Below are 21,415 nucleotides of genomic sequence, written 5' to 3'. Positions count from 1 at the left end.
TTTTCCCTCTTTCAATGATTTCACACATTTATGTTTTGTTCTCTGATCTGCTGCTTCACATTCAAGAACACAAAGATGCAAGCAAGAAAACTTGACTGAAAATCAACCTGAGTAAAACCTGAGCAAAGTCATGTTCAACAGTTAGATCTACGAATATTGAAGTAGAGCAATGGATACTTGAAGAAGTCTACCTTGGACAACAAATCGACGCAGATGGAGATATGAAGAGCGAATACATTTGTTAAAAACCATACGCTTTTGAAAGGAAATCTACCCATTTGCCAGAAGAAAAAAGTATTTGATCAATGCATACTACCCCAGTGTCCCTTATGGCTCTGAAATCTGGTCACTAAACGCATAATATAACCATATACAATCAAATTGCTGAGCAGTGTGGATTAATGTGAGTCCTGTGCTGGGTCCTGCTGTTCCTGTTTTAATTGCAATAGTTAAAATTGGCAAATAAGTCTTAACGAAAACTGAAAACATTAAATTTACAAAATAACAAAATAACAGGAGATTGCATTACGACAATATCTGATATGTTTTGATGATTGAAAGTCTCCTTTGGATGAAAGAGGCTTTAGCTGATTTGGCTCAGAAAGGGCGAAAACAACGGGAAGTCTCAAAAAAAAAAAAAAATGCTCACAAGGAAAATTAATCTTGCTCAAAAATGCAGGAGAAAGTTTGTGTGGAAGTAAAAGCCCTCGGCCAACATTCTGGAATTTTTAAAAAACAAAAAGATCATTGTTCTGGCATTCCATTAAAATAAAAAAAATCACTGTGGTGACATTTAGGAAGGTTAATAACAGGACTCGCATTTCAGGTAGGAAACTAATATTGTATGAAATTGCATTTCATTCAGCCATGTTCTCCATTGCCTTTCACGACTGCAGTGCATAAAACATATTTGGTAACAAAATGAACCCTGAGTTTCAACTGTAAAAGCTCAACAGTACATTTCATACATTTGTTAAATCCACTTACACTAACAGGAGTTATTAGGAAGCATCACATACTCTGCATGCATGTAACACACCAATACCAGTACAAATCTTCAGTGGTTACCATAACTTTGTCCTATGATATGTTATTTGTATATGCATATTTAAAAAAATATAACCATTGGAGTCTTACAGTTTTGGACCTGCAGCTCTTTGGGATTAAAAGTCAAAGCAGGTTCACGGAGTTTAACTTCACACTGCACTTGACATCTCAGCTCACATTAGTGGTGACACCCTGAAAATTATATTGCTATAGTTTAAAGTGTACATACATATTTAAAGGCATACATATGATGATGGAAAACCATTTGTTTTGATCACAGTAATCATCAGCAAGATATTATAACAACAAACATTCACATTGTCTGAATTATCCCATTAAAACAGAAAGGAATCTGTTCAAATCTATTGAAATGATTATAAAACATTGCAAAACTGGTTCATGCCTCATGTGTATGGTTTTCTCAGCATCAATTGGTGATAAGGCCTCATTCTGGCCATATGAATAGGCTTTAATTTTGCATTAGGCTTCTTTGTGATTTTTTGCGGCAGAACAAGTTATTTTTAAAATGCATTTGTCCCCATATAACATTCTTTAAAAAGGTATGATTAAAAAGTATGCACACCAGTAGCACCTAGAGTTTGACCAAACTATCTTGTATTTCTTACGTACTTTGACCCCGTCCGTTTTTTGGAAATGTTTTTATATGTTCTTAAAAATTTGTTACAATCAGTGTACGACTTTAGCCCCCCCACCAGTCAACAATTTGTCAGTAACCCCCCACGCTGGTGTCCTGTATTTTTTGTATTATCTCAAAGGAGGCACCCTGGTACTACCTATTGCACATTGATCGGATCGAGGCGGCCATGTTTGCACTTCTAAGTGTCACAGGATTCCAGCACAGAGAGCGGAGTAAACTGCCACGGCTTTCCCTGGAGAGCAGCTTGAATTAAATACAGTACATGTGTAAAGTTAGAGATAGCTGAGTAAGAATTATCTGTGAACTATACTAGCTAATAATAGTGAGGCATCGATAAATAACTCCTTTAAGAGATCTAAAAATCACATTTCTGGTGATGGCTCGTCACCTCCAAGCAAATACGGCAGGTGGTGTGAAAACTACAACACCCGTCCCCTCGCAGTAGTACAGTAGTTGGCACCAGTGACTGTCAAGCAGAATCATTTTTGCTTCTCCCCGTCTTCCCCAGTTTAAGAGCCTGTGATTTTAGACAGCGGCGCAGCGCTCTATCCGAAGTTTATTTGCCCCGCAAACATGGTGATGAGCAGGATGATGGCGAAGCCGGTTAATAAGCCAGCGTTCTGAATGATGAAAAACACCACATTGTTCTTAGTGGTTCTTTCTTCAGGTTTCAGGATGTCGTTCATCTCCGGGAACTGAAAGGACAAGAGAAGAACCCAGGTGAGGCGAAATCAATCCTTTTGGTTCTGCTTGTGACCGTGTGGACAGGTAGTGAGGTTTCCCTGAAAAGTGCATTTTGATTGCAAAATAAATAACTAAATAGTAGCTCCAGATCATTGTCACTTCCTATATTTATACAGAGAGGAAATATTACCTTCCAAATAAGTGAGATAATATAAAATTGCTGTTCTTTTTAAGTGGTAGACAGGCAACAGTGTGCCATGTTTCACAAAAGCTACATCTACCAGCTGATGTTTGTTCAAACCTGCTTAAACAAAATCAAGACCAGAATGCTTTAGTGCCCTGCATTGGCATCATGGAGAAGCTGATGACGTATTTGGATCCTTCCAGTAGTGTCTGATGACCGATTCCAAAGGAAATCTGTGGGATAGTTTTGCCAGTTTATAACCTAAAACCTGCATTGAGCAAACAGCCCAGCAAAGCCTATGTTTCACAAGAAAACCATAATAATAATGTAAAAAGCAAATACTAAGCATTTCCGTGAAACAATCCCCGGCCTGCAAATCACTGACCAACACAGTGGCAGAACGAAAAAAAAAACAGAACAATGAAACAAATGAACACAAAAATACACTGTTTCTGCAGCGAAACCTGAACATTCGCTTCACAGTACAGTCGAACAATGCCAGTTATATGCAAATAAAAGCAGAGGCTTGGCCCACCTGAGCTCCAGGGCAGCCAGCAGCATCTTTTCACCTGGGTCACATGGCTGTATTTGAATTCTAGACAAACACACCTAGATTCATCTAGTTTGGCCCTTTCTTTGACGCTGTGCTTCCCTTGCCAGTCCATTCTGATCAGAATGCCAAATATGCAAGAACATACATACCACGATAAACCACAGTAGACCATTAGAGCACTGGCTGTGGAAGATGGAGAGAGAGGCTATGATTTCAGGTGAGCTAACTCATACTTGTATGATTCCCCACACCGTTCACTGAGGAATTGAAAGGAACATGAAGCCATAGAGGTGTCACTCACCATGTCTGCCAAAGCTATATACAGGAACATCCCTCCAGCGAAGGCAAAGATGATGTTGGGAGAGAAGTTGCTGCCCACAATGATACCCAGTACAAGACCGATGTAACAGGAGCAGGCAGATAAGAGATTGAAGAACATCGCTTGTGGGATACTCATGCCTGCATTCAACAGGATGACAAAATCTCCTAGACCAAAATAAAAAAGAAACCAAGCATTCAATACAGTGCATCAGCACATGTGTATAGACCACCAAAGTATCAGTACAATGACGGCTTTTCTTAAGTCAAAGGGACCCCGAAGTTATTGGGCTTCCAAAACTCCTAAGCGAACCGTTATAAGAAAAGGGAAAATAAAAACATAATGAGTATGAATTCAACAATTCCAAAAATTGTCCAACAATCATTGTCTTTAGAAAGTGGTTCCACATTGGTGGACATGTCTGATTACTACTTTATATTCACTTCTGCACGTCTGATGGTCTGGATGTGCATCTCTAGCTGAGGAGTGGGTCACTGAGAGCAGGACACGTTGAAGAGTAAGATGAACATCCACGATCGTTTTAGGATATCACAAATCCAAACTGATTTTACTGTGGTGTTACAGAGGTTTCACGTGTTCAACAGGCCCTCACTGTACTTTACTACACTCCACTATAGGAAAAAACATTATATACCATAATGTTTGCTACAGAACACCATGGTAAAATCACAGTAAAACCCTTTTAAAAATGTAAAGAACAACACATGGTACTTAATCCTTGGGCCATGTTATAAGGCCATGACGTTTTGCCCCCGCTTAGGGGAATATGAGGATATCAATAATGACTTTTAAGATTAGACCACCTCCTCTGCATACATTGGTACACAGGGGCAGCCATGCCGGAAGTCCCTCCCCCCAGTTACTTCCTGACTGAAGATGCATCCCTGCATTGTGATTGATGCGATTACTTGGGCTGGGATTAAATCAAACCTTCAACCCACCCGCTAAAATGACATCAGATGTACTGAGTTGGGGCAGCTCCCTTTCTTATCAGATGCTTCTTTATCCTCCTCATAAATGTGTCCACTGTCACATTAGTTTGTGTAGTTTGCGGGTAGCAGCTGGGTCAGTGTTGTGGTTTAACATGCGGTACTGACGACGGGCTCTTACCCAGCTCGTGGGGGAACTCCTCGCACACGATGGCGATGGACGTGCTCACCCCGTTGTACATGGACACGGTGAAGGATGCCCCGATGGCCAGGCCGTCGATGAAGTTGTGGACGGCATCGCTCAGGGTAATCATCCAGGCCACCGTTTTAATGTTGGCGATCCCGGGGCCCCGCAGCCAGCGACAGTATCCCCTGGACAGCTGAACATCCTGGACAAACAAGTTATACCCCACATTACAGGATACCTCATTTCTAGGTTATACTTTCATCATTTATTTATTAGCAGGTGCCCTGTTCTTGTGATCTTCAAACACACGTTCCACACATCTTCGTTACGCTGTGAAAACACGAAGAACACGTTCTCACATTGCCCTGTCTGAACCATGTTCCTAAGCCATGCGATTTCTGAAGTTATCTGAAATGACCCTTTAGACGCGGTCATATCAATGCCTATTTCCTTCAGCCCTGACATTAATGGTTTAATTACCGTGTTTCCATCTCGGGTTATCAACCGAAACTACAGATAGGATACCAGGAGGAATGAGGCCGTTTTATCTGCACATCGTTACGATTCAGCAGAATGTCGTACAGAGGCATCGCACCGTGACCATGTTGCATTTTGTGAACCCTGTCCAGCTGTATTATACTGACTATATTGCCTGTCAGGTAATGGGCTGGAATGCAATGTTGTAAATGCGGTCCTTTCATAGCTGGAGAGATTGGCGATTATATCAATGCAGAGAGAGGACAAATAATGTGTGGTGTGCCAAATCTAACGCAGCCCACAAGAAAGATAATTTTCACAATTTAATGCACATTACGATCTCTTTTGCCATGAGAATGAATGCTTGCCCAATCTATTGAATTCAGTTCTGAGAAGTAATCAATTGATCAAGTAAATAGGCTAATCAGGCCAGTCCCTGGGATCTGGTACAGCTGGAGCAAAATCTAGAAGCCACTGCAGTCCTCCAGGTATTGACTTTCAGAGCCCTGGTTCCGGCTACAAAACCCAAATCACTCACTGGCTTCAAACAGTAAGAGAGGGGCAATACTGTCACGAAATAAGCAAAGACCTCTTTAGTCTAGCATTTGCAAGTGCTGCATATCTTTAACGTTTTTAACCACCGAAATGACACATATTTTTTGTGTCTTTAACCTGCAAAAAAGGTCACCTCTATTTGTTCTGTTACTCTGATCGACCCCAAGGTCGGCCTATAGCATGTGATCCCAAATATGCTGTTAACTATTAACAGTGCTTTCTCTAATTAAATTGTTTCCAATGATAAATTGACCAGAAGTTTCTGCTCCTCAGAATAGAGCAGTTCTTCGAACTAATCCTGATATACTGCCGATGCTATCACAGGATCATAGACAGGCTTATGCACCACATTAATGTTCAACTTTGGTTACAGGATGTAATTACAGGATTTACTCCACCTATACTTTTTATTTGCCATTTGTAAGATAAGATTATGATGGTCTTATTGTGGTATATTGACATAATTTGGTTAAACTTAATTTTTTTCCTGCACAGCATTTGTAGCATATGACCATCTTAAATTATATTTTGTTTTTAGTTCAGTACTTGGCTCCTATAAAATTGAGAAATTATTAATCAAGTCTTATTTTTTCCCATTATCCTTAGTTTATACACTTGTTATCTAACTAGATGCATTGCTTCCCGTGAACTTTGAGAGAGAGATTAGTACCCAGCTACCCATAACCTTTAAAACCATTCAGGGAATTTCTACACAGAAGCCCAGGCTACGTGTTTCCCTCAAAGAGGTCAATATCTTCTGGTCAGCCCTGCCAGAAGACAAGCCAGTCTCTTCCAGCTGTAAGACCTTTGCTTCTCCAGTGAAAAAGGAGCTAAGATTGCCTGCACACTATGATATAGTTATGAGAGTGGTGGGCAAGAGGGAGGCAGCGTAATCTACCAAGACTACTTTAAACCACCGAATACCTCCCCCAAGACCAAATCGCCACATGCACACACTTTCCTTCAAATGTGAGGTAGGTCACATTTCTCACCCACACTAATCGGTGATGTTGACAATACTTCTGGCACTCTCTGCAATGCCTCATCATGTGCACAGGACAGAGGACGCCTGCAGGGTGTCTCTCTCTCCTCAACTACTGGTGATTTAAAATTGAAAATATAAGAACAGCAATAACGGGCCCTGGAAAGTACACAGTGTTTGCAACTTGTACCGTTTAAGTAAACGTAAAACACAACATGTTTGTAATGTATTTGGGTGAAGTTCCCCATCTGTCCTCAACTCCATGGACACCTCGGGGCTCGGGGGCCCAGCCTTCAGCTAAGTCAGAAGGACTGAAAGATGGAGAATTAATAAAACCCTTGTCGGGACTGTGAAGAGACGAGGAGGTTAACTACCTCTTCGTGGTCCACGGGCACGATGTTCACCTCGTTGCTGGAGCCGAAGCTGGTGACCGTGATCACCTGGGTGTTGTGGCTCAGCTCCCCGTTGGCAGCAGGACTTGCTCCGCCTTTCTCTGCTTCCTGGTGGCATTCCTCGTCCTCTGGTGTGGTGAAGTGACTGTGGCTGTGCTGGGTGAAGACCAAGCAAAGAGCAGATGAACCTTCACAGCAGATGTGTTACAGCTTTGATGTAAAGGACAGGGACTAAGCCATGACAACAAATTCTGGAGGAATGGAGGAAAAGGCTGGATTTCGTTGTATTTGGAGTAGTATATTAGGCATCATAATGAAATGGGGACCCTGTCATAGAAAAACACAGACATCTTTAACATTGTTCAATGCAAGCAGTTGTGCTTAAAAAGACAACTTGATCAAAGTAATCATTAATGTATGGAACATGATGCCAGGCCAGTGAACTTTTATTATTTAACTCTACTGATAAGATTCTGTTTTAAGATCCCCTAAATGCACAGCGCTCTCTGAAAGGGTCAGTCGGTTTAAGGTGGAGGATAAGGGAGTTGCACAGTTAGCGTTTTTTTGTAGTGTTTTGTTCTTGGCTTCCCAGATGAGGAATCATCATTGAGCAAAACACGTAGACTTGATTGGCTTACATCAGCAGTTGGATGCCAACAGATGGGCCACTGATGTTTACCTGGTGACTTCCAGGACCTTTATTTAACTTTTTTAAGGAGAAGCACATACACCGGCAATCACAGAAACCATACAAATCTGTCACTTGCGTGGAGTCAAACTGGTTTTCTCTTCAATTGTAGTATACTGGGAGTTTCTTCATATAAATCATCAGGATTCCCATGATAGATTATTTTAAGAAACCAGGTGGTGGTAATATAGACATAAAAATCTGTAAATGACTTGCTTTCAATTACAATAACCGGAAAGGTACTGAGCTGTAAATCTCATTTCTTTCCTTCACTTCCTTTTTATAGCACCTTGTCTGCTGAAGTCTTCTGCTGAAATGATTGTGGTAAACAGACCCCAGCACGGCTGACATGATTATGGAAATGTCCAGTTTAGAAGGCAAGAGCTTTTTAGTGGTCCTCAACACAGAAGACACTATGGGACTCTAAGACTCCGCCCAAGACTCTTGGTCTCCTTGTTCTGTTTCCTATGAGGCTGTCAGTGCAAATGAAGTTCTTCCGTTACAAATCTCATTCACAGTTTTATGGCACTTTCCTATCACCTGGTGACATAGCCCAAAGAAAGCAAGCTGCAAACTATTTTCCAATACATTTGAACAATTTCTCATTTCAATATCTTTTAATTGGAAATTCATGTGTACGAAAGTTAAGACCTTACCTGATGTTCAGTTTTTAGTGCAATCTTTAATATTTTTTCCATGAAGAAAAGGACATAGAATCCTCCAAATATTCCCACGGCTTGGAGAACATAATTATCTCTTTTAGGGTCAAAACCCAGGGCCTTTGGTTGAGGGAAAAACAGAAGGAAGTGTGTTAAAATGGGATAATGTAAGGTTTTAATGCGTTGAATAGAACTCTGTACCAGTTGCAACCAGGTTTGAAGTTAAGCGTTTGAAAGACACCTGACTAACACACACACACAATATTTTCTGTCATGCCTTTCCCCCCCCATCAGTTTAAATGTCTTCCACAGTAACAGCACTATGAGGTCCACTCTTACCTCAGGAATGAGCTGCAGGACTGCGTTAGAGTACAGGGTCCCTATGGCCAGTCCAATGAAGTATGTCAGCACCTTCGGGAAATAAGGTTTCTTCGTGAACGGCACCAGAATCAGACCCAGAAGGGAGGCCAGGTTGATAATGGTTACAGACAAGACTCCATATCCCCATACTGTGAGAGAAAAAAGTAAAAAAGGAAGACGTGTCAATATCTGAAAGCGGACCATTTATGATGCAGATGCACAATCCAAGCAAAGCACGGTGATGAAGTCAAACTCCCACTGCACCGCATGTGGGTCCCGTTTCTGTTTTTACCAAGCAGCAGGTCTGGTGATGGCTGATAGAAGAGCCTGCAGCTCCACGATCCTGGACAGGATCACGTTGCTGTGCCCCTGGAGTCGTATTTGTTTTGACGCGGTAAATATATGTCTGCAGAGACACTGGACCTGTTTACTAAATGAGTAACAAACTGGGGGAAAGTGCATTCACATCCTTAGCTCTGCAGTGAAGGCACTGAGTGGAGATTCAACCAGCATGAATGAACTTTTATCCCAGTGACAGAAACTTCATAACTCATGACTGATAACTTGCTCTTCCTGATATTGCCTCAGTTCTCAATGACGATTTCCCACTTAAACCTGCTACAGTGTTTTTTTTTATATATTATTATTTCTAGTGAAAGGTCAGATCAAGACAGTATACTAAATTAAAACGATAAGGTCTACCTTGCTGCTTTGTATTTAATCAGTATATAATAACAGAACACTCCTAAAACAACTTTGTAATTCCACAACATACCAAATCAGTCTGCTAGGAGCTGTGAACTTGTCCTGCATGTACATTTATATGAAAGATGACATTCTGTGCAGGTCTGTGCAAGATACAAATGCAGTTTTTGATCAAATCAACTATAGATAAATGAAATATAGATTTTTTTCTACAGTCTTCACTGCATAATGCCTGGGATACCTCCAGACAGGAAGGGTATTTAAATTAGCCCTTGAAAGACATGAATTGTTTTTGGATTTTCATTCCAGTTTGTTACTGTGACCTTGTGTATGACATTAAATAAATATCAGCACTGAAATGTCAGCAATGAACTCATTAAACTGTAGCGACTGTAGCAATGTTCAGTTATAATTCCCTGGGAGGGACAAACCGTACAAAGTCTCCAACAATAAACATATAGCTGCTAACAGATCATTAGCCATTTCACCTTCCTGAAATAACACCTATCGAAGAACATTAAAGCACTGTAAAACTTCCAAGTGTGCTTGAAAATGTTTCAGTGTTGTGCGATGGCGATGACTACATCTGACCCATGTTAAGGCAGGTACAGTTTCTGAAGCAGTTACTGCATAACAACAAGTACACAATAGTCACATACAGACGGATGACAGATTTAAGGAAAAAGCTGAATAAATGAGTGGAGGAACATAACGAATGCAGATGCCTCCAAACAGCTCTACTGCATGACACAATTAAGCAATTAACATCCTCTCATGCTCTGTGGCATGTATACAAATGCTGAGCAGGCCCAGCTGACCTCGATTTTGGATCAAGATGGCAAGAGGAAAGGATCTAAGTGACTGTGAAAGAGGGTCATTATTGGAGCATGAATGGCAGGAGCTTCAGTCACACAGATGCTCAACTGGCTAGTGTTTCAATAGGAACAGTGACTGAAGTTACATCTGCATTCAGATCTATGGGAAAGACAGCAGTAAATAGGGTTGGAAACTGTGGTGGAAAGCACACATTTGATGACCGTGATGCTCGTGCATTACTGCCATATGTAAGGAACAACAGAAGAGCAACTCTTTCCCAGGTGACTGAGAATGTCAATGCAGGACGTGATCAGACTGTGTCAGCAAGAACAGTCATTCGAGAACTACAGAGAGGGATATTATAGTAGGGCTGCAGTGCAGAAACACCTCATTACAAAGACAAATGCACATCTGAGAGTTCAGTGGGGCAAAAACCAGAGGCACTGGTCTACAGAGATGTGGATAAATGTGATCTGGTCAGATCCTTCCTTCACCATATTCATGAAAAGTGGGCGAGTGCATTTGTGGGACACCAAGAGAACGGGACAGGCCTGACTGCTGCACCCCTACAGTGAGGGGGTCCGGAGGCTCTGTTATGCTGTGGGGGGCATTTTCCTGGCGTGGTTTGGGTCCAATTGTCCCCTTAGAGGGAAGGTCACTGCAAATCATGACAAAGTTATTCTGAGTGATCTCCTTTATCCTATGGTGACACATTTCTCTCCTGATGGGAGTGTCTCTTCCAGGATGACAATGCCCCATCCACAGGGCACAAGGGTCACTGAATGGTGTGATGAGTATGAAAATGATGCAACTCATATGCTCTGGCCTTCACAGTCACCAGATCTCAACCCAATTGAACACCTATGGGAGATTCTGGACCGACGTGTTAGACAGCGCTCTCCACCACCATCATCAAAACCCCAAAATATCTTTTGGAAGAATGGTGTTCATCCCTCCAGTAGAGTCCAGAGACTCGTAGAATCTGTGCCAAGAGCATTGAAGCTGCTCTGGGGCTCGTGGTGCCCAACACCTCACTGAGACGCTTTATATTGTTTTTTCCTTTAATTTGTCACCTGTCTGTATAATATATTTCTGAACTCACTTCCTACTTGAGAGCATGTGGAGAAAACCTTGTCTATTGTCCACTTCCTTTGCACATGGTCTATAATTACATATTAAAACAGACTGGCCCGTTTGATAATGACATGGTCAGTACCACCTTGCTTAGTTAATCTAGTCTTGAGTGGCAGCTCAGAATGAGGTTGATTCAATCTGGTGCAGACGAATAAACCTCTGTAAACCAGAGACTGAGAAAAGTTTGTCCCCAAGTGTTCCACTGTGGTCCAGAGACCATTAAGTGAATAATAAAAGAAAACTTAATATGATTTATGGGGAAACTGCCAGATTATATTTCTGAATGGTGGACAATGATTACCTGTATTAATTGCACAAACTGACAGACACTCCCATTCAACCAACAACTCCCCCCCTCCCCCCTACACACACACACACAAACAGAAACTGAAGTAGTCCATTTTCCATGGACTTTGAATAGTTTCATGCAGATTGTAGACATTTTAAAGCTCTTATTATGATCTATCAGCTGCCTTAGAGAAATTACAATTATATTTCCACAATGCACTTTTTCATGTTCAAGAGCTCAGATTGCAATGATTTATACAAATTCAAATGTACGTGTCTGGACTGGGGAGCGAGAATACATCACTGACACTAACCTCCAGACAATCCCACAGGTAAAATGTACCATAGATACAGATGCCCCTTCTAAACATCCTAAATAGATGGGAATATAGGAATAATAATCATAATACAATATCAATGGTTAATCTGCATTTGCTCTTTTAACATTTTGTGACAACTGTTGCACTGAGTAAGACTAGAATTTTCCTAGTACAGGGGTCAGATGCAGTTTATTTGTCATGAGCCCATATCACCTGACAGGTAATCATGCAGTCTGATTGGAAAAGGTCTTGGATTCAATTCAATTTTTTTTGGTATTTCTTATAGTGCCCTTTGTAAGGGACAGAGTATTTGAAAACAAGATAGAAACTCACACAGTCAGATGAATCCGCTTTGGCCAGCTCTACACAGTGATAACATTATTGTTGACTTATCATAATATAAAAAAATATTATAAAGGAGTTTCTGCAGCGTATAACTACTAAAACAAAAGCCTAATTCATAAATACGTGACTGTTCAGTTATTCTGAAGTTGTCAAATTGTTACATGTCTTTCGAAAGTCATACTGTATCTGTGGTCTGCAGAAACTGTAACAAATTATAACAGAAGAAGCTCAGACTGGTGGCGATTTGCTCTGCTAGCTTTCAGAAGGACAGTCTGTGATGTGTGGCATCATTGGCAACTCCTAATCTGATGTACTACCTCTTTTAGAATGATCCAAAAAGTAAACTATGGTTTATTATAAGAAGAATGGAAGAGGTATATTTTTAAAATCAATACATACTCTATGGACCATGAACCAAATTCAAAATGAGAGCATGCACTGACACGCTACAGATTGCACAGATGATGTAATGTTATATACAAGGTCATAAAGACCATGCTGTGACTCTTGACTATACAGCCTCTGTCCTCTGTTGAAGGTCAAGAAGTTACCTGGGGCTTCGGGTTAAGGATGAAGTATGTTTGTCCTCCTTCAAAATATAATCAACTGCATTGATCCAGCTCTGAGATTTGAGCTCTGGTTGTGAAACGGCTCACGTTCATCATCCATCAGCAGCAAATTGGTTTTCGGCTTTTGGATGAAAAGGTGAACTGAAGTCACAGAGTGGTGCAGGGAAGCACCAAAGTCATGCAGTAAATAAAATACCTAATGAATTGCATGTCTGCACAAAAAACTAAAAACTAAAAACTAGGTCTCTCTCGTGCTCTTTTTGTGACAGAACAGACCTAATAGTGTTCCGGTGTGGCTGTTTTTTGAGTGCAGAAATTGAATTCCTTTTTTGATTTCTGTGTTGGAAGTCTTGGCAGCTGCTTGAGTTTCAATAGCAGTACTTTATAGAATAGAATAGAAGTCAATAGAAGTACAGACCCTTGTGAAATTGACCAATCCCTTACGATCACAATCGCAATGCTGTGCTCGCTGCTGGTACTAAGAAAGCTTTCTCAAGTCACAGTGCCTTGCTCCCTGGCCACTAACTACGAACTTGACATTTTGCAAGGGGTTGTTTCTCAAGGCACAGTCTAGAGACCCTCACGCTAGCACGCGATTTCAGGTTCTGACCCACATTTTAGATTGTCTGATTGTCTTTAGTGTGAAAGCACGGACACGGGTGCAAAGTTGGTTGACCTAGGTGTAGAGCAACCCACATCAGGAGGTAGGCCAGATAGCACCTGGACAGAGTGAGATGAAAGGTACTGTGCCCTCCGTACTTCCATCAGTGACCGTAGCTGTATCACGTTTATTGAAATTGTACTTTGAAAGCACATACAGTATCCAACCCGCTTCGCACTGTGTCGTAGCCTGGGTAGGTTCAGCCCGGTTTCAGGATGCAAATGTGAAAGAGGCTTAAGTCTATTACCTACAGGCCTGTCTCCCTGCACTACTTTTGTAATTCCCTTGTTCCTTATTATTGACCCGTGAAGAGAGATTAGTCCTGAAGCAGGTGGAATCATGTGCATTGGTGTAATGCGTTGCTGCTGCAAACGTCATGTTGCTTTGAGGTAAAAGCATTCAAGTGCACTGCGGAGAATATGGATTTCACAGCAGATTTTCATCAGGGTGACAGTGGTGTTTCCAAATGAAAGTACTGAATTGCTTCAATTTAGCACTTTTAAAAAATGTGGTTTTGAGCCAATAAACTGGCTTTACTGTAGGTTACGTTTTATACAATTACTACCCTGCAGACACCAATGTTTTGTGAGTTTTGGTAAATCCCCTGACTTAAAAATTAGATCAAACAAGCATATTTGAATAAATGCAGTCAACTTCCTCATAATAAAATGAGGGGGCAAATGATTGTGTCTGAAACAGATTCCTGTCCCGGCGTCCTTTACAGACAAGACATTTTTCTGACTTCAGGCAGAAGGTCTCATTAGATTTCTGAGATGAATTCAACAGAAAGGCTTCGCACAGATAGAGACTGTGGCTCTGCAGCATGTTAAATCATTTCAGGAGGTCAAAGGGAATATGGAACAGCAGCATGTTACACAGATTTTTACACATTAATACAAAATACATTCAGTTCAGATCAGTTACACAGGACCTTTGACCAGCTATGCACAAAACTTTTTTCTATGATGTTCCATTTTGTAAATTCAACTAAAAAGAATATATTTCACATGCAGTTTTGTGAAGGTTTTCACTCGAAAGCTAGAGCCACACAATGTCCTCAGTGTTACTTCATACTGGGATCTGTTTATATTTCCCCAACTCCAGGCCATGCTTGACAAGGGACACTGGGACAAGTGTGCAACAGTAAAACAGTAACACGAAACTGACGGCTCACCTTGGTAAGGCACGGGTTTGAGTGTATTGACGAGGTTCGACTCCGGGGTTTTTATCGGGCAGGGCTGCAGGACGGCTTGCTGTAGGATCGCAGGACAGATATTTTGGAAGTCCACTTCTGTCAGACGGCTCTCGTTGGTCAGCCCATGCAGAGATAATATTTCTTTGCCAGACAAGCACTGGAAGAAAATTTAAGAAAATGTAAGATAAATAAGATTTGTTCACAGATAAGGTCCTGTCTAGTTTCATATTCTTATTCAGCAAATCATTAGGGAACAGAAGTCTTCACAGGCACTAAATGCTTACAGAATCGCATCGTATTTCATACAGGAGTCAAGTGACTCACAAATCCATGTGCTTAATATCAGCATATTCTGTGATCGGTCTTTACATTTACACCACATCATTCAATAAAACGGTATACTTGCACTACATCACTCCACTCATTCTTTACGATTACCCCAGGTTATCCATTAAAGGGGCATGTGACTACATTACAACAAGTACGTGTGCTGTATGAGTACCCCAGGTCATACGATAAAGCTGTATATGTGACTATATTACTCCAGGTAGGCTACTTGTTCTTTATGAGTACCCCACGTCATTCAATTAAACGGTATACTTGCACTGCATCACCCCAGGTATTCATTCTTTACAATGATTTCCACAGGTTATTCATTAAAGTGGTATACGTGACTACATCGTGTCCTGCATGAGTTCCCCTGTTCATTCTCAAAGATCTAGTACTTGGGGTATTGTAGACCATCTACTACTACATGTAATATGTACACAGCTTCACTGAATAGCAGGAGGCTGTTGCAAGGCATGAGTACTTCAGGTGATATGTATGACTACACTCAGAAAGGATGAGTGCATTAAGTTTAAGACATAATGGTGTACGTAAATGACTAACTCATTACGATGAGGATGTAATCAAGTCTTTTTTTTTTCCCTCTGGTATATCTTTTCAGTACTGAGTATTGTCAAATGACAAACAGAAGCTAGCTACACTAGAGGTGGTACTGATATGGACACACATACACTAGCTAAGTATATTTAAGTGCCATGATATATATTATTAACCATTAATTTTAATAACTTTTAATTTGAAATAAAAACCTTATCTCCTTAGGTTCATAAGATTACACCATACATATGTAGCCACTGTATGCAAAATACTGTGATTAATGTTGAATATATGAATCAACTAAATGTATTATATAGATACGTACATGGTTATTTTTTACAGTACAGTATAATATAGTGTTATACAGGCACTCACTAGCCTCTGCCTTTGTTTTGGACGTGTTGATTTCATTTTTGTTGCACTGTCTACAAGTTATATAAATTATATACATTTATATAAATTAGGGGCACCAAGCACGGCCAGGAAACGGGCTTTAATAATGTGTTGCCATGTTTCCTGTGTCGACCTACACTACCATATGTTATTGCCTTATGATAACAATTGGACAGATAATTCATAAGAGATTATATATTTATGTAATTGTATACATTATGTACACAGCTGATAAACTTAAATCCCTTTTTACAGTCAATCCCATTAAATGACTATAGATATAAAACAGATTAGGAAACTGACATGCGTGAGGTCATTAAAACATATACAAGTTGCTAGATTAATAAACCGGGGAGGAACAGTATTAATATCCAAATATCACGGTAACCGGTGATGTATAGTGATTTACATTAACGATGTTATCTAACGCAATCTTGCTAAACATGTGAAAGATAAGTAACAAAAACACAGTAAATTAACTAAATGAGTGCAAGGATTCAATATCAGGTCGATTCCATTCAAAACACTCTTTAATTTCGTTAATGATACATGTTTGTGCTGCATTGAGTGTATAGTCAGCTAGCACAGGAAAATGTGAAATATTGATTTTTTGAATGATTCCTGATCCTTCTGCTTCTTGTGGACACATAAAAGTCAACTATTGAGTTTTTTCAAACTAATGCAAAACAGGAAGATGGCTGAAAATATGTAATATCATGTGTTAATATTAATAACATGTTATATAATCTGTATCATTATAACGGAGCAATAATGTAACAGATGTGCGGGGGGTGTACAAACCTGGAGGTTATGAAATGTGTCCAGCACTCCCACGTTGTCTGGGTTTCTCTTGCCTCCAACTGTCTCCAATAAGGACTGCAGGTCCTCGATGCACAAAGTGCCATTTTCACCGTAGACCTGGAAAATGTCTTGTAAAAAGCCGTGACTTGGATGCATCTCAGTGGCTCTCAGAGTCTGAACTGCTGCCGCCAGCAGCACAACTGCGCGGATCAACCCGCAGCTGCGCTGAATGCGCCGCACACTCATACTGACTGCTGTGCGGCTGTAGAGCGGGCAGGCGGTAGACAGGGCACCCACACGCACACTGGCTGCGCTGCTCTGTGTGGCGCACCAGTAACCCCTGCACAAACAGCGCTGCACCAGGTCAAAGATCAGCCCCTGCAGGACAAACCTTCAGCTCTGTCCTGACCAATGGATGGAAGTCGTGCCTCTCAATGGGGTCTTTGTGTGATTCGTCCAAAACACACTGAGCACCGTTACTGGGTTCACACTTTTAAATCACTGTCGAGTCCTGCGGCTACCAGTCGCTTATTTGCACAGCTACTGCAAAAAGCAATACTTGCACTAGTCCTTTAACTCTAACACCCACAATGAGCTGAGTTTCATTTACACAAAATGAATGAACCTTGTCGTACGCTTAACATATCCATCTCTTATTAAGGCTGTGTGGAGTCGTATACCTTAGTGCGTACAATACACACTAGACAATAGTCACCTCTGGCACAGAACCAATGGACGTGAACAGAGCGTATCCACACAGGCTGCAATGAATGAGTTTCGCATCATGTCTTGAATGGACCTGAAGGTGCCAGGAGATTGGCAATGTCCCCACACAGGGTTGCTGGCATACCTTCAAAAAGCACCGAGTAACAGTTTTATTCGAAAAGTTAACCAAAAAAGCAGAAACAAGAAAAACTTGACTTTCAAAGCCCTCGTCTGCTCGTCTCGTTTGCGCCCCCGAGGAACAGCCCAGAGGAAGACCACGCAGGCGCACCGGGTTGGTGCTGCTCTGAGCTGTAAAAGCGCAACCAGCCTCAAAACATTTCAGTCCGCATTGCTGCTCTCGAAGAAGTCATGCGCAGTTGCGCCTGCATTACCCGCGGCAGGGATAGGGGGCTTAACACAGTCTGAATCAAAAACAGTGTGTACTGCAACATATGCAAGAATATATATATATATATATACACAGCCCAGTCTAACGGCACCCCCAATGTGGAAACACCTGGGCTTTTCCAAAAAGTACATTTCTCTACTTCTTGCAAAAGTATTCAGACCCCTTCACAGTCTTCACATGTGTGGCTTGTAGTCATGACACTTTGAAGTAATTATTATTATTATTATTATTATTATTATTATTAATTATTTATTTATTTTATTATAGAACGATTATCGGTGCATCTTGATGCATCTATTTTTTCTATACAGGATTTTTTTTTCTCAATGTGTGACTGCTTGGTACTTTTAAAGACTCACAGAATTTGTAATGATCCATAATGAATTTACTTCCAATATCTTTTAACAAAACTATTCTGAATCACTAACATGCTGTATAAAATAACTGACTTCTGACCAACATCATCCAGTTATGTGCAATGAGCAATATAATCCTTCAGACAAAAAAAAACACCTTTTGCTGGACCACCTTCACAAGCATACTGTACAGGTGAAATACAGAATTCTGTACCAGCAGCTCCCATGCACAAATACTGCTTGTGGACTTCAGCATATTCTCAATAACAGCATAAAAAGCTGCCCTTATTCACACATAAATAATAGAGTAAGACTTTATCTCATCAAACTAAATCCTGAGCATAAAACCCCTCGCACATGAAAAGGGGCTGGAGGTTTGTGGGGAGGAGGACGTATGAAAGCGGGACAGATTAACAGCATGAAACTTATTTAACCTCACAGACAACTGATCCTGTTTCAGGACCTACATCCAAGCGCAGGCAATTACCAAACCGTGAGCTGCGTTTAGCGCTGAGAGATTTTGCAACCGGCGGGTTTCAGCAAATAAATATCATTATCGACGTGGACAAATCTGGTCAAACACAGATAAACAGCGACACTGTGGCTCACATCATTTACACAGATCTGCACTTTCAAATGAACAATATAGTGTCGTGTGGTTATGCTGAGGTGTAGTTTGTGTGCGATTAGGTTTTTATTGATGCACAGTAGTGTAAATGATCATGTAAAAGCGCTTATTTCTCCGGCAGCCCATTGCAGACTGGAGAGAAAGCGACCGAGCCGACTGAGCAGCTCCGCGCCTGCGCAGCTCTGAGACGCGCCTGCACGGTTAAGACATTTCAAACTCACTTTAAAAGGCTGTTAAGGATCTGTCTTAGTTGCAAGCTTTTTTAAATACTCTTGAGTTGCTCCTGTTTGATCTCGTCTGTTTTGACTGACTTCTAGCGCTATTTGGTATGAGAAAAGCGCGTTATAAATACAATTGATTATTGGCAAATTATTATTATTATTATTATTATTATTATTATTATTATTATTATTATTATAGTTGAGGAGTTAAAGAAACAGTGGCATGGCTTGTGAGACGCACACCAGAGCAAGAAACTGGAAAGGCTGTGGACTTTACGGATTACGGACTAATTAATTGCATGTTTAATTAATAAACCTGTCAGCAATACAGCACAGCACAGTACAGCACAGTCCGGGCGGCGCTCTTCCGAGTTCCGCCAATATCACGATATCAATGATCAGTTAGAACATCGATTTATGACATCATTAGTGAATGGATTCAGAATCGTCCACGTCCGCATCGCGATGCATCTTAGTATCGATGTTTCCCCCCCTAGAGGAAACTGGTGAGGGACGCCACTGTGAGGCCAACAACACCTTTGAAAGAGTTACAGAGTATGATGGCTGAGATGGGAGAACATGTGCATCAGTCACCAATATCCAGAACACTTCACACAGCTAGCCTGTATGGTAGAGTGGCAAGACAGAAGTCATTACTAAAAATAAGTAATCTCAAATGAGCTCTGTGATCCTGCGAAATGTGTCAAACAACACCAAATTGGAACTTCCTGGTCTATGTAAAGCATTACATTCAGTCTGCTCAAGACTTCAAACTGGGGTGAAAATGAACCTTTCGGCGGGACAAAAGCTGCTACAGAAGAATAAATGTGCCTGTGTGGCCCAGTCAAAGTTCAACTCTGTGGAAAGACTTGAAAAATGCTGTTCATAAGCGACCCCCAGCACCTTGAGAGAACCTGAGCAGTCTGCCGAGAAGAGTTGACATCAGTTGGTAGGAACTCACCCAAAAAGACCTGTGGCTGTACTTGCTGCCAAAGGTGCTTCCACTAAATATTGAGTAGGGGGGTCTAAAAACATACCCAATCTACTTATTCTGTATGATTTTAAAATGAATGAGTGATGTGGGTTTAGGTGGGCATTCGTAGGGGACAGGGGTGTCTGTGGGGGACAGGGGGTGTGTCGTATGGGACAAGACTGATGTGTAAATAGGAAATGACAGCAAAAGTGTTGTACAGCACATTAAAAATAATTGTCTTATAATACAATACAAACTGCATTAAAGTACAGAGACTAAGACTAAGGTTTAAACTGGCTTTAAAAAATGCATGTAGTTATTTTTGTGTATGAGGGGGGTTGTAATCGTAAGATGGTTGGAGATGATTTGTTGATGTGTTTATTATACAATATTGGTTCTTGGTTACCGAAACAAAAACAACTCTTCCTTTAAGTTTAAGTTTATATGTGAATTAAAGCTGCTATTTTGGCTGGAGGATACTTTTTTTATCTGCAACTGTCAGTGAAATGCATTTATGCTACACTACCAGTAGAGGTCATAACTGAATCTACTATTGTTGTCCACTAGCTCTTGTTTGTCTGATTGATTTTACATAGAAAGTACACATTGATCAACCATTAGCAGGCAATATACTTTGCAGTCAGCTTGTTTTGAGGAAAAGGTTCAATAAAGTTGTATTGTTTGTATTTTAATCTCAGTTTTTATTATCAATCCTTCAAATATGTCTTTATAATTTAGTTACACTTGTATCTAACCCATAATCCAGGATATAACTTTCTATCAGAGATGAACAAAACCGTAATGTCACGTATATTTTGAAATACAAATACAATAAATATATATTTGTTCTTCTTTAGATACCACCTACAAGTACATTCATGTTTATTCTGTATATTCTTCTTCTTCTTCTTCTTCTTCTTCTTCTTTATTTCTTGGCAGACACCCTTATCCAGGGCGACTCACAACATAAGTGCAAACAAAGTGCAAGAATACAGTTCAATACAAGGCATCAAACATTACAAATTCATATTTTCATTATACAAAGCAAATCCAAGCATAATACATTACACAAGTGAATACAATAAACGAGGTCTTACATCCTGGACAGTAAAAACTGAGTGCGGATAAGATGTCAGGTCACAGTCAAGGGCTACGGGAAAGGGAACAAGGAGGAAAACAGAATAATACGAGTACAAGTAACGCAAGAAGCATGGTAAAACAGAAACTGCTATCCTACAAGTACTGTCTGCTTAGTAATATTCATCATCATCATCATCTCATAAATGGTGGTTTCTCATTTGAGTACTGTAACATCT

General features: G+C 40.6%; 1 protein-coding gene across 1 annotated transcript; it reads right to left on the bottom strand.

The window, feature by feature from the left end:
• Positions 1–415: 415 nt before the first annotated feature.
• slc39a8 (solute carrier family 39 member 8) lies at positions 416–17,767 on the bottom strand. Its single transcript, XM_066720747.1, has 8 exons — positions 16,808–17,767; positions 14,708–14,885; positions 8,675–8,844; positions 8,333–8,455; positions 6,971–7,144; positions 4,577–4,784; positions 3,428–3,612; positions 416–2,400 (listed from the first exon to the last, which is right to left on the bottom strand). Exons 1-8 carry the CDS (start codon positions 17,051–17,053, stop codon positions 2,251–2,253), a joined length of 1,434 nt encoding a protein of 477 aa, XP_066576844.1. The 5' UTR covers positions 17,054–17,767; the 3' UTR covers positions 416–2,250.
• Between the last annotated feature and the right edge of the window lie 3,648 nt (positions 17,768–21,415).

This window comes from Amia ocellicauda, chromosome 13 (assembly GCF_036373705.1).
Source record: "Amia ocellicauda isolate fAmiCal2 chromosome 13, fAmiCal2.hap1, whole genome shotgun sequence".
NCBI lineage: Eukaryota > Metazoa > Chordata > Actinopteri > Amiiformes > Amiidae > Amia > Amia ocellicauda.
Note: the sequence above shows the minus strand (reverse complement) of the source record. Positions and strands in the feature narration are given on the sequence as shown.